The sequence below is a fragment of the Bufo bufo genome, chromosome 3 (genome assembly GCF_905171765.1).
Source record: "Bufo bufo chromosome 3, aBufBuf1.1, whole genome shotgun sequence".
Taxonomy (NCBI): Eukaryota; Metazoa; Chordata; class Amphibia; order Anura; family Bufonidae; genus Bufo; species Bufo bufo.
Window position 1 is genome coordinate 221065728 of NC_053391.1, and position 18587 is coordinate 221084314.

At 43.3% G+C, this 18587-nt stretch overlaps 1 protein-coding gene across 1 annotated transcript in view; it reads left to right on the plus strand.

The window, feature by feature from the left end:
* LOC120995014 (N-fatty-acyl-amino acid synthase/hydrolase PM20D1-like) overlaps window positions 1–18587 on the plus strand; it is a 112213-nt gene that overhangs the window by 43947 nt on the left and 49679 nt on the right. The window contains 4 exon segments of the mRNA XM_040423965.1: window positions 555–641; window positions 2772–2911; window positions 12848–12967; window positions 13511–13586. Of these exon segments, the coding sequence (XP_040279899.1) occupies window positions 555–641; window positions 2772–2911; window positions 12848–12967; window positions 13511–13586 (423 nt within the window).

An 18587-nucleotide genomic window follows, 5' to 3' on the forward strand; every position in this document is an offset into this window, starting at 1 on the left:
GACAGGTTCCCTTTAAAAACAGTCATTAAATTCTCATGGGAGAACTTGGGGTACAAGTATGTCTTTATTGTACCCCATGTCAATCTGATGTTAAAAGATACCTGTCAGCAATACCAACAGGCTGTCTGGTTTTACGCCACTGCAGCCAGTCACTGGCCGTAGCTGTGACCTGCTCCTTTTGAATCACTTGACCGCTTGACATGAAGTCAGGGGAGCAGGTCACTGCTGCAGCCATGAATTGGCTGTAGCAGCATCAAACTAGAAGTTTACATCCTGGGACCCAAGCAGATCAGCATAGGTCCAAAGAGTGCAGGAGCCAGCGTTGGGAAGCAGGTTAGTAGGCTTCCCTTCTCAGGTCTGCCCAGGTGACAAACATGCACAACTCTTTTTAGCCTGTAAAATCCATTGAGAGAAAACCTGTGTAATCTGAGGCAGACTGGTTGCTTCATGAAAACCCCAGTGAAAATTTTGCGTTAATGTTTCCCTTACAACCAGACTGTCAGAAAACCCTCTCTCCAATGATAATTTATATCTCCATTTTCTCTATTCCACAGGGAGCTCTTCAAGCTCTTGATTTATTGCTAAAAAGAGGCTACAAACCCAAACGATCATTCTATATCGGACTAGGACATGATGAGGAGGTAAATGGCAGATAACAAAGTCCATTTTGAAGTATGTTACAGAACATATAAAAGAACTTGGAGCCCAGTTCCTAACGTTGTAATATATTTTTATACACAACCAGGATAGCCGCTGTCTATTATACAGATTGCTTTGAACACACATGATTGTTATACGCTGCCTGTCCCAAAAAAAAAGTCGCCACCTGGATCTAACTAAGCAAATAGTTTTGAGCCTCCTATTGGATAATTACTGCATGGGCGATTATCTTTCAGCTGGCAACAAGTTATTTAACCCCAACTAGTGCAATGAGTTTCTTCTCGTTTCTTAAGCAACCATGTCGAAAGACACATCTCGTGGTCGTGGAAAAGATGTTAGTCTGTTTGAGAAGGGTCAAATCATTGGCATGCATCAAGCAGAGAAAACATCTAAGGAGATTGCAGAAACTACTAAAATGCATTAAAAACTGGAAGGATAGTGGGGACCCATCGTATTCGAGGAAGAAATGTGGTGGGGAAAAAAACCTAAATGATCGTGATCGGTGATCTCTTAAACGTTTGGTGAAATAAAATCGAAGAAAAACAACAGTAGAACTCAGGGCTATGTTTAATAGTGAAAGCAAGAGCATTTCCACACGTACAATGCGAATGGAACTCATAGGATTGGGACTGAACAGCTGTGTAGCCGTAAGAAAACCACTAATGAGTGAGGCAAACCAGAAAAAAAAAGGTATGATAGGGAGCATAAAGATTGGATTCTGGAGCAATGGAAGAAGGTCATGTGGTCTGATGAGTCCAGATTTACCATGTTCCAGAGTGATGGGCACATCAGGGTAAGAAGAGAGGCAGATGAAGTGATGCACCCTTCATGCCTAGTGCCTACTATACAAGCCTGTGGGGGCAGTGCTATGATTTGAGGTTGGTGCAGTTGGTCAGGTCTAGGTTCAGCAACAGTATGTTGCTCCAAGAATGAGGTCAGCTGACTACCTGAACATGGTTATTCCATCAATGGATTTTTTTCTTCCCTGATGGCACGGGCATATTCCAAGATGACCCTGTCAGGATTCATCGGGCTCAAATTGTTAAAGAGTGGTTCAGGGAGCATGAGACATTATTTTCACGCATGGATTGGCCACCACAGTGTCCAGACCTTAATCCCATTGAGAATCTTTGGGATGTGCTGGAGAAGGCTTTGCGCAGCAGACAGACTCTACCATCATCAATGTAAGATCTTGGTGAAAAATGTATGCAACACTGGATGGAAATAAATCTTGTGAGATTGTAGAAGCTTATCGAAACAATGCCACAGCGAATGCGTGCCGTAATCAAAGCTAAAGGCGGTCCAACTAAATATTTTTGGTGGCGATTTTTTTTTTTTGGATGGGCAGTGTATATGTGCATACCCCTTAATGTCAGCGGTAAATGTAAGATCATCAAGGGAATCAGCGGTAAATGTAAGATCATCAAGGGAATCTTTATCCTATTCGATCCCTGGCATGTTATGTGCTGAAAGGGGTTGTCTCACTTCAGCAAATGACTTTTATCATGTAGAGAAAGTTAATACAAGGCACTTACTAATGCATTGTGATTGTCCATATTATTTCCTTTGCTGTCTTGATTCATTTTTCCGTCACACACACTTCTCATTTCCATGGTTACGACCACCCTAGGAGCGGTGGTCGTGTTTGCACACTATAGGAAAAAGCATCAGCCTCTCTGGTGGCCGGGGCCGTGGGAGCACACATAGGCTGGTGCTTTTTCCTATAGTGTGCAAGCACAACCACCACTGATCGATTGCAGGGTGGTCGTAACCATTGAAATAAGCAGTGTATGATGTGATGGAAAAAGTAATCCAGACAACGAAGGGAGCAATATGGACTATCACAGTACATTAGTAAGTGGTGTGAAATAACTTTCTCTACATAATAAATGCTATTTGGTGAAGTGAGACAAGCCCTTTAGGGTCCATTCACACGTCCGTATCAAGTGGGGGTCTAGATCCGTTCCGCAATTTTGCAGAACGGTGCCGACCCATTCATTTTCAATGTCTACCAAAGATAGCTGGGCGTTCTGTTATGATGGCAACAGAAGTGCTATTCCATTTCCCCTTTTTCTTATTTTTCTCTTAAAGTCTTTCTGCTGTGGTTTCAGGTATCTGGACACAAAGGAGCCATGAAAGTTGTAGAGAAACTACAAGTCTCGTGGAGTAAAGTTGTTGTTTTGTGATAGATGAAGGGGTTGGCAGTCGTGGAGGGAGGTCTTTACGAAGGAGTCAAAAAGCCTGTAGCTCTGTATAGTACAGGATCATCTTCTTACGAGTTACTCCAGACTGCCTTATTTCTGATATTTGCGGACCTCTATACTGACAGGGAATGTCCCACAGGATTGGCGCATAGCAAATGTGGTGCCAATATTCAAAAAGGGTCCAGAAAACAGAGCCTGGAAACTTATGAAGGCCGGTAAGTTTAACATCTGTTGTGGGGTTAAACAGTTGTGAAGGTTTTCTAAGAGATGCTATCTTAGAGCATCTCACCGGAAGTCAGCAAATAACGTCATATCAGCATGACTTCGTGAGGGAATCGGTCATGCCAAACTAATTTAATCAGTTTTCTATGAGGAGGTAAGTTCTAGACTTGACAGCTGCGAATCAATGGATGTCGTATATCTGGACCTCTCGCAAGAGCATTTGACACTGTACCACATAAAAGGTTAGTATATAAAATGAGAATTGCTCGACTGGGAGAAAACATCTGTATGTGGGTAACTGGCTCAATGATAGAAAACAGAGGGTGGTTATTAACGGTAACACACTCAGATGGGGTCACAGTCACGTAGTGGAGTACCTCAGGGGTCACTGTTGGGGCCTATTCTGCGTCAATATATTTATTAAGTGATCTTGTAGAAGTCTTGCACAGTAAAATATATATATTTTTGCAGATTACACTTAAACTGTGTAAAGTAATTGACACAGAAAGGGACAGTATACAGCTAGCAGACGGATCTGGAAAGATTGGAGGCTTGTCAGATAAGTGGCAGATGAGGTTTAACCACTGACAAATGTAAGGTTATCCACATGGGAAGGAATAATGCAAGGTCACCCGTATATACTAAATGGTAAAACACTGGGTAACACTGACATGGAAAAGAACCTAGGAAATTAAGTGAACAGCAAACTAAGCTGTAAAAACCAGTGTCAGGCAGCTGCTGCCAAGGCAAATAAGATAATGGTGTTACATCAAAAGGGGCATAGATGCCCGTGATGAGAACATAGTCCTACCACTTTACAAATCACTAGTCAGACCACACATGGAGTACGTGTGTACTGGGCTCCTGTGAACAAGGCAGACAGTAGCAGAGCTGGAGAGGGTACAGAGGAGGGGCAACTCAAGTAATAACTGGAATGGGGGCAACTACAGGTACCCTGAAAGATTATCAAAATTAGGGTTATTCACTTTAGAAATAGACGACGTGAGGGGGAGATCTAATTACTATGTATAAATATATCAGGGGTCAGTACAGAGATCTATCCATCATCTATTTATCCCCAGGACTGTGACTGTGACGAGGGTACATCCTCTGCGTCTGGAGGAAAGAAGGTTTGTACAGAAACATAGAAGAGGATTCTTTACGGTAAGAGCAGTGAGACTATGGAACTCTCTGCCTGAGGAGGTGGTGATGGTGAGTACAATAAAGGAATTCAAGAGGGGTCTGGATGTATTTCTGGAGCGTAATAATATTACAGGCTATAGCTACTAGAGGGGTCGTTGATCCAGGCACTTATTCTGATTGAGTCGGAAGAATCTTTTATTCCCCTAAAGTGGGGAAAATTTGGCTTCTACCTCAGCTTTTTTTTTTTCCTTCCTCTGGATCAACTTGCAGGATACAGGCCGAACTGATGGACAAATGTCTTTTTTTTGCCTTTATGTACTATGTTACTTTGTTACTCAGAGGCCATATAAATGTACAACTTCAGTTCTTTTACTCTTCAGCCAGTGTTTTTGGACTTTGACATTATAAAATCTCAAGGAGAATCTCAAGTTAGGATTTAATGCTTATTCACTGAGATAAGTTTTCAGTAAATATTAACTCATTAGGACAGAGTTACTAATAGTGTCTAAGTGTAAAGGCCCTTTAGACTGCCGGGCAGATTATCGGTAACGAGCATTGAAAATTTTAGAATTTAAGTAAAAGGCAGGGGCGTAGCTATAGGGGGGGTGGGGGTTGCAGAGTAGCAGGTCGCTACCGGGCCCAGGAGCCTGAGGGGGCCCAACGACCCTTGTGCTGCATATGAAGACACCAGTATTATAGAAAGTGCATGTTGTTCTAGTTAGATCTCTGACTGGAGGGAAGGGTGTTAGGTCAAGTATTTGGCATGGGTGGAGGTGCCGTTTCAATTTCTGCCTCAGGCAGCACAAAGGCAATGTGCTTCCCTGGCCACAAGCACTGAGGAAGGGGGGCCCAATCTGAACTCTTGCACAAGGGCCCATGAGCATTTAGTTACGCCCCTGGTAAAACGGTTTGTCCTGTCTTGCCGTTACTACCGTAAGTCGAAATGGTGCCGGCCAGGGAAGTTGGCAGGAGACAGGGAAGTGGGCCAGCGATCCGTTGTTTTAGTAGGTCCTAATTGCAGTGCATGGGAGCGACAGAAACAGCGCAGCACAGCAAGGGCTATGTCTTTTCTGAATTAGAGAAGCTATCATAGCTTGCTGTGCTCTACTGTATCCTGGCCACCTGGTGATTGTCACGTAGTCCCATCTCGCCTTAGTAACGGTTAGATGGAACTATCCGTTTGAGGCTACTTTCACACTACCGTTCAGATCGGGTCCATCTGATGTCTGCTCAGACGGATCCGCTCCTATAATGCAGACGTTTGTATCCGTTCAGAACGGATCCGTCTACATTATAGTTTGAAAAAATTCTAAGTGTGAAAGTAGCCTGAACGGATCCGTCCAGAGTTTACATTGAAAGTCAATGGGGGACAGATCCGTTTGAAGATTGAGCCATATTGTGTCATCTTCAAACGGATCCGTCCCCATTGACTTACATTGTAAGTCTGGACGGATCCGCTTGCCTCCGCACGGCCAGGCGGACAGCCGAACGCTGTCAAGCAGCGTTCAGGTGTCTGCGTGCTGAGCGGAGCGGAGGCTGAACGCTGCCAGACTGATGCATTCTGAGCGGATCCGCGTCCACTGAGAATGCATTAGGGCTGGACGGATGTGTTCCGGGCCGCTTGTGAGTCCCCTTCAAACGGAGCTCACAAGCGGACACCCGAATGCTAGTGTGAAAGTAGCCTAAAGAGTTTTTCCGAGATTTTGACACTCATGACCTATCCTCAGGACGGGTCAGCAGCCCATCTCGGTCATAATTTTTTAATGCCTGTTTTAGGCATAGAAAATTGTCTAAATGTAAGCTATCTTACATTCAGACTTTCGGTGGATACGCCGAAGTTATGTAGAGGGCGGCGCCTCTTGATAACTTCGGCGTATCCACCTCCAGATATAGGGCTTACTAAGACCGGCATCTGAAACGCCGTTCTTAATAAATGACCCCCTTTGTCTCTTAACCCCTTACGGACACATGACGTACCGGTACGGCATGTTTCCCGAGTCCTTAAGGACACATGACGTACCGGTACGTCATGTGTTGTTCCGATTGCCGGCGGGCGGTGATCGGAACAAGGTGCCTTCTCAAATCATTGAGCAGGCACCTCGGCTAAATGCGCAGGGGGGGGTCCCGTGACCCCCCCGTGTCGGCGATCGCCGCAAACCGCAGGTTAATTCAGACCTGCGGTTTGCGGCTTTTACCTGGTGCGGCCGTGGTGCCATCGGGTCCCCATGGGGCTGTGGGGGGGACCCGATGGCATGGAAGGCAGCTCAATGCCTTCCTGAGGCATCTGCGCTGCCTTCCGGTGACGAGCCTGTGAGATCCAGCCCCCTGGATCGTCAGAGGCCCCGAAGCTGTATGAGTAATTACACACAGTATTACTCATACAGCCAATGCGATTCCAATACAGAAGTATTGGAATGCATTATAAAGCAATATACCCCCCAAAGTTCAAGGTCCGAAAGTGGGACAAAAAATAAGAGTGAAAAAAAGAGTTTGAAAAATAAAGTTTTCCCCCCAAAAAATTTCAAGTTTTCAAGTAAAAATAAACAAAAACGTAATTTTCCCAAAATAAAGTTAAAAAAATTAGGTAAAGTGGGGGGGGGGGGGGGGGGGGGGGGGGGAGTATACATAGTTGGGTATCGCCGCGTCCGTAGTCTGACCGGCTCTATAAACAGTATCACATGACCTAACCCTGCAGATGAACAGCCGTAAAAATAAAAACTGCTAAATAAACCATTTTTTTGTCACCTTACATCACAAAAAGTGACAACAGCAAGCGATCAAAAGGCGTTTGCCCACCAAAATAGTACCAATCTAACCGGTCACGCTCATCCCGCAAAAAATGAGGCCCTACCTGAGACAATCGCCAAAAAAAAAAAAAAAACTATATGGCTCAGAATATGGAGACACTAAAACATATTTTTTTTTTGAAAAAAGCTGTTATTGTGTAAAACTTACATAAAAAAAATAAAAGTATACATATTTGATCTCGCCTCGTTTGTATCGACCGGCCTCTATAAAAAGATCACATGACCTAACCTCTCAGATGAACACCGTAAAGAATAAAAAATTAAAACTGTGCTAAATAAACAATTTTTTGTCACCTTACATCACAAAAAGTGTAATAGCAAGCGATCAAAAAGTCACACGCACCCCAAAATAGTGCCAATAAAACCGCCATCTCATCCCGCAAAAATCATGCCCTACCTAAGATAATCGCCCAAAAACTGAAAAAATTATGGCTCTCAGACTATGGAAACACTAAAACATGATTTTTTTTGCTTCAAAAATGAAATCATTGTGTAAAACTTACATAAATAAAATAAAAAGTATGCATATTAGGTATCGCCGCATCCGTGACAACCTGGTCTATAAAAATATCACATGATCTAACCTGTCAGATGAATGTTGTAAATAACAAAAAATAAAAACGGTGCCAAAACAGCTATTTCTTGTTATCTTGCCTCACAAAAAGTGTAATATAGAGCAACCAAAAATCAGTCCTTAAGGGGTTAAACATAGAATTATATATCTATACTGCATAGAGCAGCACTGAGGAGAGTTCCCTCTGATAAAATCCAGCATGACCAAATATACACAGCGGGAAGAGATTAACCACAGGAGTGCCAGTAACCTATTGGAATACTATTTGAGAAGTATAGATTGCCCTGCAAAAAATAAGCCCCCAAACAGCTCTGTATACATAACTACATAGGGGTTGTAAAGGGGGAATAATAATCACCAATATTTATGCAAATATCAATAATTAATATTCATAAATGGGAGGAGCCGTCTATTGATGACTCCGCCCGTTTATACCTTTATATAACAATACAATACTTTCGCTATGCTTTACACTAATCACTACGCTAGCTGCATGCGCCTTACTAACTCGCTACCGCTAACAAGTACACGCTACACAAAGGGTACAAATATAACGGTATTTATTACAACCTAATACACTAAGCACGCAATACACTAACAATACACAGCACTACAAATATACAATCCTAAACTACACTACACGTTCCCATTTCCACCCATCAACTAACTATACAGTTCACACATACAAGTATATAACAACCCACCCACTTGACTACTTTCTATCCCTACGGGGTACGACGAGGGTTAACGGTGGTCTTACAGGGGTGTGAGTAAACCACAAATACAATCAGGGGCACAGGATAAGGGAAATCAGGGCAGGGGTTTGGGGGACCAGGGTGCCCAGTACCAGGGACACAAACAAGGCAAGGGTTAATCAGGGCCCAGGGTGTCACAAGCAAGGCAAGGGTTAATCAGGGCCCAGGGTGTGGATCAGGGAATGTAGGGGTTAAATCATGGGCAGGCAAGGGAACCAGGGGGGGATCACTTACAACAATACAAATCTAATTATACGCTATATCTATATATATTTATAGATCAATGGTTATAAATATATATACATATAGACGTACACACCACAATACAGACCTCACTACACTAGACAATTCCCAATTCCACCCCACCCTCTAGCTGTACAATACACATACATACATTCCTTAGCATCACACCCAACACTCAGCTACTACTGGGGTATGCAGGCAGATTACAGGGCAGCTACAGGGGTATGAGTTGGTGGCAGGGAAGGGGTGAATCAGGGCAGGTGTATTAGGGGTCTGGAGGGAAAGGGGTACTCAGCCATTCTCAGGGCCATGTGGCCTCTCTTCCTTCAGGGTGCAGCTCCCATGTGTCTCTCATTGCAGTCCAGGAATCCCAGAGACCGCACCTCTGTACGGTTTGGGGTTTTATAGCACAAAAGCAGCCCCCTCCTCCTTCTTCAACAGGAGGGTGATGACATCATCGTGGGGTCGTGTGACGGAATGCTAGAACTGAAACAAAGGACTTCCTGCACAAGCTGTAAGCCCCCAGCTGCTACAACATAACATCACACACTCCCACGTCATAAACGAACCAGGCTGATCAATATATATACATATATATGTACACATATACATACTACCCAACCTGGGGGCACTTAGGTATATACATCCATATAGATGTTTGGGGCACATCTACATGCATGTCCATATACACAATATCATAAATGGGCAGTAATAAATAAGTCCACCTGCATATGGATATATTATACATAGAGATGTATGCTGACAAGGGGGCATACATACATCTCCATGTATACACCCATACCACCTGGACCGGCCCATGCAAAAGGGCCAATATACATGCATATACAGTTGCAAGAAAAAGTATGTGAACCCTTTGGAATGATATGGATTTCTGCACAAATTGGTCAAAAAATGTGATCTGATCTTCATCTTAGTCACAACAATAGACAATCACAGTCTGCTTAAACTAATAACACACAAAGAATTAAATGTTACCATGTTTTTATTGAACACACCATGTAAACATTCACAGTGCAGGTGGAAAAAGTATGTGAACCCTTGGATTTAATAACTGGTTGAACCTCCTTTGGCAGCAATAACTTCAACCAAACGTTTCCTGTAGTTGCAGATCAGACGTGGACAACGGTCAGGAGTAATTCTTGACCATTCCTCCTTACAGAACTGTTTCAGTTCAGCAATATTCTTGGGATGTCTGGTGTGAATCGCTTTCTTGAGGTCATGGCACAGCATCTCAATTGGGTTGAGGTCAGGATTCTGACTGGGCCACTCCAGAAGGTGGATTTTCTTCTGTTTAAGCCATTCTGTTGTTGATTTACTTCTATGCTTTGGGTCGTTGTCCTGTTGCAACACCCATCTTCTGTTGAGCTTCAGCTGGTGGACAGATGGCCTTAAGTTCTCCTGCAAAATGTCTTGATAAACTTGGGAATTCATATTTCCTTCGATGATAGCAATCCGTCCAGGCCCTGACGCAGGAAAGCAGCCGCAAACCATGATGCCCCCACCACCATACTTCACAGTTGGGATGAGGTTTGGATGTTGGTGTGCTGTGCCTCTTTTTCTCCACACATAGTGTTGTGTGTTTCTTCCAAACAACTTAACTTTGGTTTCATCTGTCCACAGAATATTTTGCCAGTACTGCTGTGGAACATCCAGGTGCTCTTGTGCAAACTGTAAACGTGCAGCAATGTTTTTTTTGGACAGCAGTGGCTTCCTCTGTGGTATCCTCCCATGAAATCCATTCTTGTTTAGTGTTTTACGTATCATATATTTGCTAACAGGGAAGTTAGCATATGCCAGAGACTTTTGTAAGTCTTTAGCTGACACTCTAGGATTCTTCTTCACCTCATTGAGCAATCTGCGCTGTGCTCTTGCAGTCATCTTTACAGGACGGCCACTCTTAGGGAGAATAGCAGCAGTGCTGAACTTTCTCCATTTATAGACAATTTGTCTTACCGTGGACTGAGGAACAGCAAGGCTTTTGGAGATACTTTTATAACCCTTTCCAGCTTTATGCAAGTCAACAATTCTTAATCGTAGGTCTTCTGAGAGCTCTTTTGTGCGAGGCATCATTCACATCAGGCAATGCTTCTTGTGAAAAGCAAACACAGAACTGGTGTGTGTTTTTTATAGGGCAGGGCAGCTGTAACCAACACCTCCAATCTCATCTCATTGATTGGACTCCAGTTGGCTGACACCTCACTCCAATTAGCTCTTGGAGATGTCATTAGTCTAGGGGTTCACATACTTTTTCCACCTGCACTGTGAATGTTTACATGGTGTGTTCAATAAAAACATGGTAACATTTAATTCTTTGTGTGTTATTAGTTTAAGCAGACTGTGATTGTCTATTGTTGTGACTTAGATGAAGATCAGATCACATTTTATGACCAATTTGTGCAGAAATCCATATCATTCCAAAGGGTTCACATACTTTTTCTTGCAACTGTATGCAAGGGCATATATACATATATATTTAAATTCAACACGTCCCTCAACAGGGGTCATAATATTTTTTCAAAGTTTTTATCTTTTTGTTTGTAATTAAAATGCAATAAAAACTATACATATATGGTATCGCTATAATCGTACTGACCAGTTTTATTGTATAGGGAACGCTTTAAAAGCAAAACCCATAAAACTGTTGCGAAAGTGTTATTTTTTTTATTTTATTTTTTCCTATTCCAACCCATTTTGAATTTTTTTCCAGATCCCCACCACATCGCATGCAATATTAAATGGTGGACTTAGAAAGTGCAACTTGTCCAGCAAAAAACAAAGCCTTATACAGCTATGTGAACAGAAAAATAAAAACAATTATGTCCCGGAAAGGCAGGGAGTGAAAAATGAAAATGCAAAACCGAAAAACCCTCTGGGGCTGAAAGGGTTAAGACTCGTTTTACAGAGGAGATTTTTGACCAGTGCTTGTTAACTGCCTTTTACGTGTGGCAGACATCATATTGCAGGAGAACAAACTCATCGTTCCTCCCCATACAGTTTGCATTTGTTGGTAATACATCCCATTTTTAGAGGTTAATGTGCTGCTGACAGATAATGATTAATCCCGCATGAAAGATGCCATCACCCAGCTGACCACTAGGCATATTTACATGGGGCAGTGGTTGGGAAGGAACGTTCATACTAGACGACATCAGGTATCATCAGATCGACCTGTATAAGGGCTCTTGCTTTGGGCGGCATGCCTTTAGGCCCTTTTATGGCTCTTTCACACGAGCGGATCCCGTGCGTGGAATCCACTGTGTGAAAGAGTGCCAAGCCCCCTTCCGGACAGCAGAGACACGGAGCATTAACATAATTGATAATTTTCTTTGCCTCTCTGTGACATTTTTACTACAAAATCACGGTGACAACTTTATCTCACAGATTTTTTAGTAAAAAGGTCACAGAGAGGCATGGAGCATTATCAATAATGTTAATGCTCCGTGTCTCTGCTGTCCGAAACGGGGCTTGGCTTACTTTCACGCAGCAAATTACCCGCACGGCATCCGCTCGTGTGAAAAAGCCCTAATAGGGCCTTAAAGGGAACCTGTCACCAGGATTTTGGGTATAGAGCTGAGGACATGGGTTGCTAAATGGCTGCTAGCACATCCGCAATATCCAGTCCCTATGGCTCTGTGTGCTTTTATTGTGTATAAAAAACGATTTGATACACATGCAAATTAACCTGAGATGAGTCAGAGCTTGAAAATGCTCTTCTCTGGTCACACAAGTAAGATATGACTCTTATGTTAATTTGAATATGTATCAAATCTTTTTTTTACACAATAAAAGCACACAGAGCTATGGGGACTGGGTATTGCGGATGTGCTAGCGGCGATCTAGCAACCCATGTCCTCAGCTCTATACCCAAAATCCCGGTGACAAGTTCCCTTTAAGGCATGCCGCCCAAAGTAAGGACAAGAAGATGAACAGAATTTAAAATTTTATGTGAAATTGTCTTTTGTTTAAAGGAAATTGTTATAATGTTGTTATTGGAATGCCTCCAGTTAGTCATCCAGATAAAGGAAGATCTTTTGCATGGCTGCTGTGATAAACCCAGATTCCTTGTAGACTTGTTTTGTGCAGTCTTTAGCCTGGGTGCCCTTCAACGCTTTCAGACTACTGTACACAGAGGGAATTTTGAAAATCATTGTGCAGTCTTTCAGAAGAAGCAGATCCTTTACATTACAGAGGAGTAAATATGGTTTGTTTTTTCCACAGGATTGGTATCACTGAGAAAGGATCCATTACTTTGAACTTGACTGTGAACCAACCTCCGGGGCATTCCTCGATGCCTCCTGCTGAGACTAGCATTGGGATCCTTGCAGCAGCTGTGTCCAGGTAATCATATTTTTTTAAGTGGCCTTTATTAAAAGTATTGAGCTGTTCTGTCACAAAGGGTTAACTGTTTTTCTACAAGAGAAAGGATGTGATTTATTTATTTTTACCTGCCAGGCAATGTCAACCCAGTGTATTGTCTGCAGTCAGATAGTATTGCTTCTTACATGGCTTATAAGGGGGGAGCACAGTGTTTTGCATCTTGATCTGATGGTCAACGTGGATTGTTTCTCACTAACAACATTGCATCGTGTAGTTTTCAAGATCTCAGCTTGTAGTAATTGAATGAGGACTTTCATTGTTTACTTCCATATAAGAAAGTAAATCCATCCTGCTTGTGTGATGGACCTGCATGTGTTGTGAGATTCACATGACAAGGACAGATTTATATTCTTTGAAGGGTCCCATTCAGTGTCTTCAAGCAAACCTCCTGAGAGCTGTTTGGAATTTATATGATACAATGAAATATTTCCAGAAACCAGAATAGCCCTTTAATAATATATTTGTTCTTATTCTTGCACAATTCTATTTTTCAAACCTGCACAGATTGGAAAAAAATCCGATGCCTAATATGTTTGGTGAAGGTCCAGAGGTTTCCATGTTTGAGCAGTTGGCAGGAGAGGTAAGAAATGTTTTCCCCACAGTACCATTGTCATTTACGTCTAATAGTAATATTTAGGAGTGGACTGGAGGATTTGATTTGGGATTTAACCCCTTACCGACATCTACCATACAGATAGTTCCTGCTCAGGAGCTGAGCTGGCTCCATAGCCACCAGGTTTCTGTTTAGACAATAGAAACCCGGATGCAAAGTCCATGTTCGGCGACAACATAAGTCTGATATGTTGTTATCAGACTTATGTTGTTGAGGAAGGTCATCTAAAGGGCCCTTTACACTGGCCGACAATTGAATAGATCATCGCGAACCAGCGTTAGTAGTAACACTCGTTAGCGATGATCTTGAGGTGTAAATGCACGACCAATTACCCAATGAAGGAGCAAAACACTTGTTCATCGGGTAATTGGATCTTTTGTGCAGCACAGAATATCATTGTTTTCCAGTGGCAGATTGTGCTGTGTACACACAGTCTGCTGCCGGGAAACAGCAAGTCGTTATGGGGAAGAGTGACGGCATTAGCGATCGCTTCTCCCCATACTCTGAAGGAGATAGGTGCATATGAATGCACCGGTCTTCTCCGCTAGCGATCAGCAGATTGTCAGGAAGCGTTCCCGACATTCTGCTAGATAGCCATCCCGTGTAAAGGGACCATTAGAGCAAAATTATCATATGTAATATTCTTGACCTCACTACATTGTGTATAAAAATAAACCAACTAGTGATGAGCAAAGCAAGCTTTCGAAGCTACAGTCCCTTCATTCAAAATTTCAGATTAATACTGTACGGAGATCCGTCTCCATACAGTATTAAAATGTTTGGGCTCCGATGAGCCGAAGCCAGTTTTTCATGAAGTCGCGCGTGACTTTGTTAAATAACTTCGGTAGAGCTCTGGAGGCTCCAGTGGCGGCATCTCCATCTCTCAATAACAGATTGACACAGCTCTTCATTTTAAATAGGTGTTATTTGACCCCAACCAGGCTCTTTAGAATGGGTAGGAGACAGCACACAGAGTGCCACAGGTGTTCACAACTGAATGCGGATTTTTGGCACCTAATGTGGGATTGTAGTCACATACAACTGTTCTGGAGAGGGGTGGTGGATGTGGTCTCGTCCCTGATCCCGGGCTCACTGGTGGTGTGCCCTAAATCTTGTCTTCTGGGTATTGTGGAAGATGAATCACGATCACGTTACACCCTCACCTTCATTAGAGAAACCCTATTTATGGCTAGGAAAGCCATTGCAATCAGATGGATGGCGGACAGACCTCCTACGGTTGGACAATGGAAAACCATGGTTAATAATATTATTCCCTTCGAAAGGATCATTTATTCTCGTAGGGGCTGTCCTCAAAAATTCAAGAAAATATGGGGACCTTGGTGTGCTTCCCATCTGACTGCTACGACGGCCCATCTGTATTCGATGGATTGAGGGATGCACCCGTCCAATTGTACGATATCAGGGTCTGTTAATTAGATTCAACTGAAATAATTCACAGCATAAATGTATTGCTCTGCCCAATGACGTCAGTCAAAACGAGGTAATATGGATACTGTGTCCTGTATATTACTGTATGTACTGATGCGAAATGTATAATTGTGCATTGATCTCCTTATAACATTGTATGACTATGTTCATCACAGTAATTTTGGAATGTACTGTCACATAATTTGCTTACCATTTTTCAATAAAGCGAGTTTAAAAAAAATAACTTTGGTAGTTGATTTTTACACTGGAAAACCACTAGAAAACTTGGAATTGAACTCTGCTTCGGTTCTGACTGGTGCCAAAGCAGAGCCCATACATTTTAATACTTTACGGAGAAGGATCTCTGTACAGTATTAATTTGAAGTTTTGAATGAAGCAACTTCAAATATAGCATCTGAAGCTTGCTTCGCTCATCACTAAAAGCAACCCTCTTGACTCAAGCCTTTGTCTTCTATTTTGATGATTTTCAGAACCATCATTTGAAGGGTTTGTCTAGGAAAGTGTATACTTTATTTCCAAAGATAGCCCATGGACAACAGTCATGCTATGTTTTGGTACTGCAGCTCTGCCCCATGGAAGTGAACAAACACAGGGAACAAGAGTAGGGCTGTTTCTAGAGAAACAGTTGACCCTTTTTTCCCTATCGTCCATGAGAGAGGGTTCGCCTCTCCCAGGACAGGAAACCCACAGATATAAAAAAGGAGGAGCTTCCCAGCTCCACAAACCCGGAAGACGCGGGAAGCATCAGAGTACGGGGGCCCCAAAGATTGAGGTCTGTACTGGCGACTGTGTGGGCGATGTGTTTTCAAACCCCATCTCTGCTCACTCTTCCCTTACTAACCGGGTGGCAGAACCCGCCGCTATTGCAGGCATCTCCGGCGGAAGGCAGGCACGGGGATCCAGGCTGTTGAACGTTGAGCAGCTCCTATGCGGCACGCTATGTCAGGAAGGGGGCGGAGTCCCATTATAATAATAAAGGGCGGCCTGATGGATCACGCGTGCGAAGAGGCGTGAGCATGCAACGTCATAAATCCCGCGAGATTTGGCCCTGCAGGCCAGGAAGGCGGGAATAAAGCCGGTTTTAAAAGTCAGAACCCAGCTACAAGCCGAGATCCTTGTCGGAAAGGTCCGAATCCAGGCTGTTTAAGGTCATGGAGAGTACTAGTGACCAAAAGGAGCCGTCTACCCCTGCGCCTGTGGTATGGATGGAGGGTATGTACGGTGGTATGTGACATTCTATGGATACGGGCTTATGGCAGTCTTGTTGTTTTTCAGAATAAAACTAAAAAGGCATCCTCTAAAACAAAATACAAAGAATGTGGATTGTGTAAAGCAAAGTTAGCTCCCGCCTATACTAAGCTACTTTGTCGCCCTTGTATTGAGTCTGCAATTGCAGAAGAATCACTTTCCATGATGAAATGCATGAAGAAGTTAATTAGAGAGGAAGTGGGGAACGCGCTTAAATCCAAGAAAGTTCCTCATAAATCTCAAGATAAATCTCCGGTTTACTCCTGATATCTCTAGTTCAGAAGAAGAAGACTTTTTGTTAGAAATCGGGGAGCTGGGCTCGGATTCTTTTTCTGAGCTACCATGAACATTGAAGACCAAAAATAGGTCCTTTCCATTCAGGATGTAATGTTTGTGTCACGGTGGGGAGTGGGGGGAAACTCCCCTTTGAACACCGAATGTAAATGGGAATAGAAACTAGGCCAGGACACCCGGAAAAAGGAGCAAGTAACCTCCTAGAGCAGTGATGGCGGTTCGCCAGAGGCGGCACTCAGAGCCCTCTCTGTGGGCACCCGCACTGTGAAAAAAGTCTATGGTGTACCAATATGCCTTAGACTTTTTCTGCCATTCATCAGCACAGAACACACTATGAACAGCACAGGCAGGGCACTGAATGTAGGCAGGATATTATAGCTAAATGATAAAGTACATGGAATATATACTATATTGAACTATAGTATTCAGATTAAATTGCCGTGTTGGCACTTTACGATAAATAAGTGGGTTTTGGGTTGCAGTTTGGGCACTCGGCCTCTAAAACGTTCGACATCACTGTCCTAGAGCATCCCTAATCCTCGCCCTGACTCCTATCCGTATGAGCAGACCCAGATGGTAGGAGGGCTCATACACAGGAACCTCGGGCCCTACTAACCCTAAAGATCCCTAGAATAGTGACAGGACTGAGACGACCTGTTATTCCAAGACACGGATGAACAGGATTCTCCCACCAGTCTAGATGCAATGAAGGGGAAAGACAAAACAAACTGCCATGTTCCAGAGCGGGTTCACCTAACCCCTAGAACATTCCACAACGAAAGGAATCCCCATAACATGCACATATAAAGAGAAGACAGTGATCAGCAAAACTGGATCGACAGGTAAGAAACCAGTGGCAAGAATAACCACTGGAACAAGAGCACAGGTATACTTGGTCACTTACCTGCCGCAGCTGCTGAAAGGAACACCAGCAGTCCACACCACAACAACTGGAACCCATGAATATGTACTGGAACCCAAACACCATACAGCAGGCATGCTCAACCTGCGGCCCTCCAGCTGTTGCAAAACTACAACTCCCAGCATTCTCGGACAGCCTACAGCTATCAACCTACAGCAGGGCATTGTGGGAGTTGTAGTTTTACAACAGCTGGAGGGCCGCAGGTTGAGCATCCCTGCCATACAGGACACAGTACAAACAACAAGCACAGAATCCAGCACGCCAGTAACTGGGCAGATGGAATACCCAGGACAGGAGAATAGCTCCAGCACCAACAGAGGCTGGAGGACAACTAAACTCCAGGCTACCAGCCACAGGCAATATAAGCACCTAGTGACCACACCTAGCCAGGTAGTCAACCCCAGAAGCACCAGACAGGGAAGGGAAACAGACCTTAAAAGAGAAGTGTATACACATGCTGCATAAATTACACGTTGCCCCAGGCAACCAGCATGCACAGCAAACGTGTCGCGGCAAACAACACAGAGACTGAGACACAGCTGTAACAGTTTGAAGGTCTAGAAGGAAAAAAGTAGCATAATTTTTTTATTCATAAAAATGTATCTTCCTTAATATCAAATTAATGGAAAAATCCAGATAAACAGAGATTTATTCTGTCATCTGTGAAGCGGAAGTATCCCTTTCAGGAGTCAGATTGTCAATCTTGGGATCGGGCCCCAGAGATTGATGTACCCGGCCATAGCAAATTTTTGTGTCAGAAATTCGCAAGGGGCGCTAGGAAGAGAGGTGGATACGTCGTTAAGAAAACGTGCTCTTATTCCTTGCCCTCCTGGAGATGAGGGTTTAGGTTATTATTCCAATCTATTTCTAGTAATGAAATGGGGATTACAGGACAATTATAAATTTAAAAGGGTTGAACAGATTTCTGAATTGCAGAAAGTTCAAGATGGAGACATTCAGATCTGTAGTAGACCTCCTTTACAAAGATTGTTTTATGGTAGTCCTGGATATAAAGAATGCGTATTACCATCTGCCGATTTATCTTGGTCATCAAA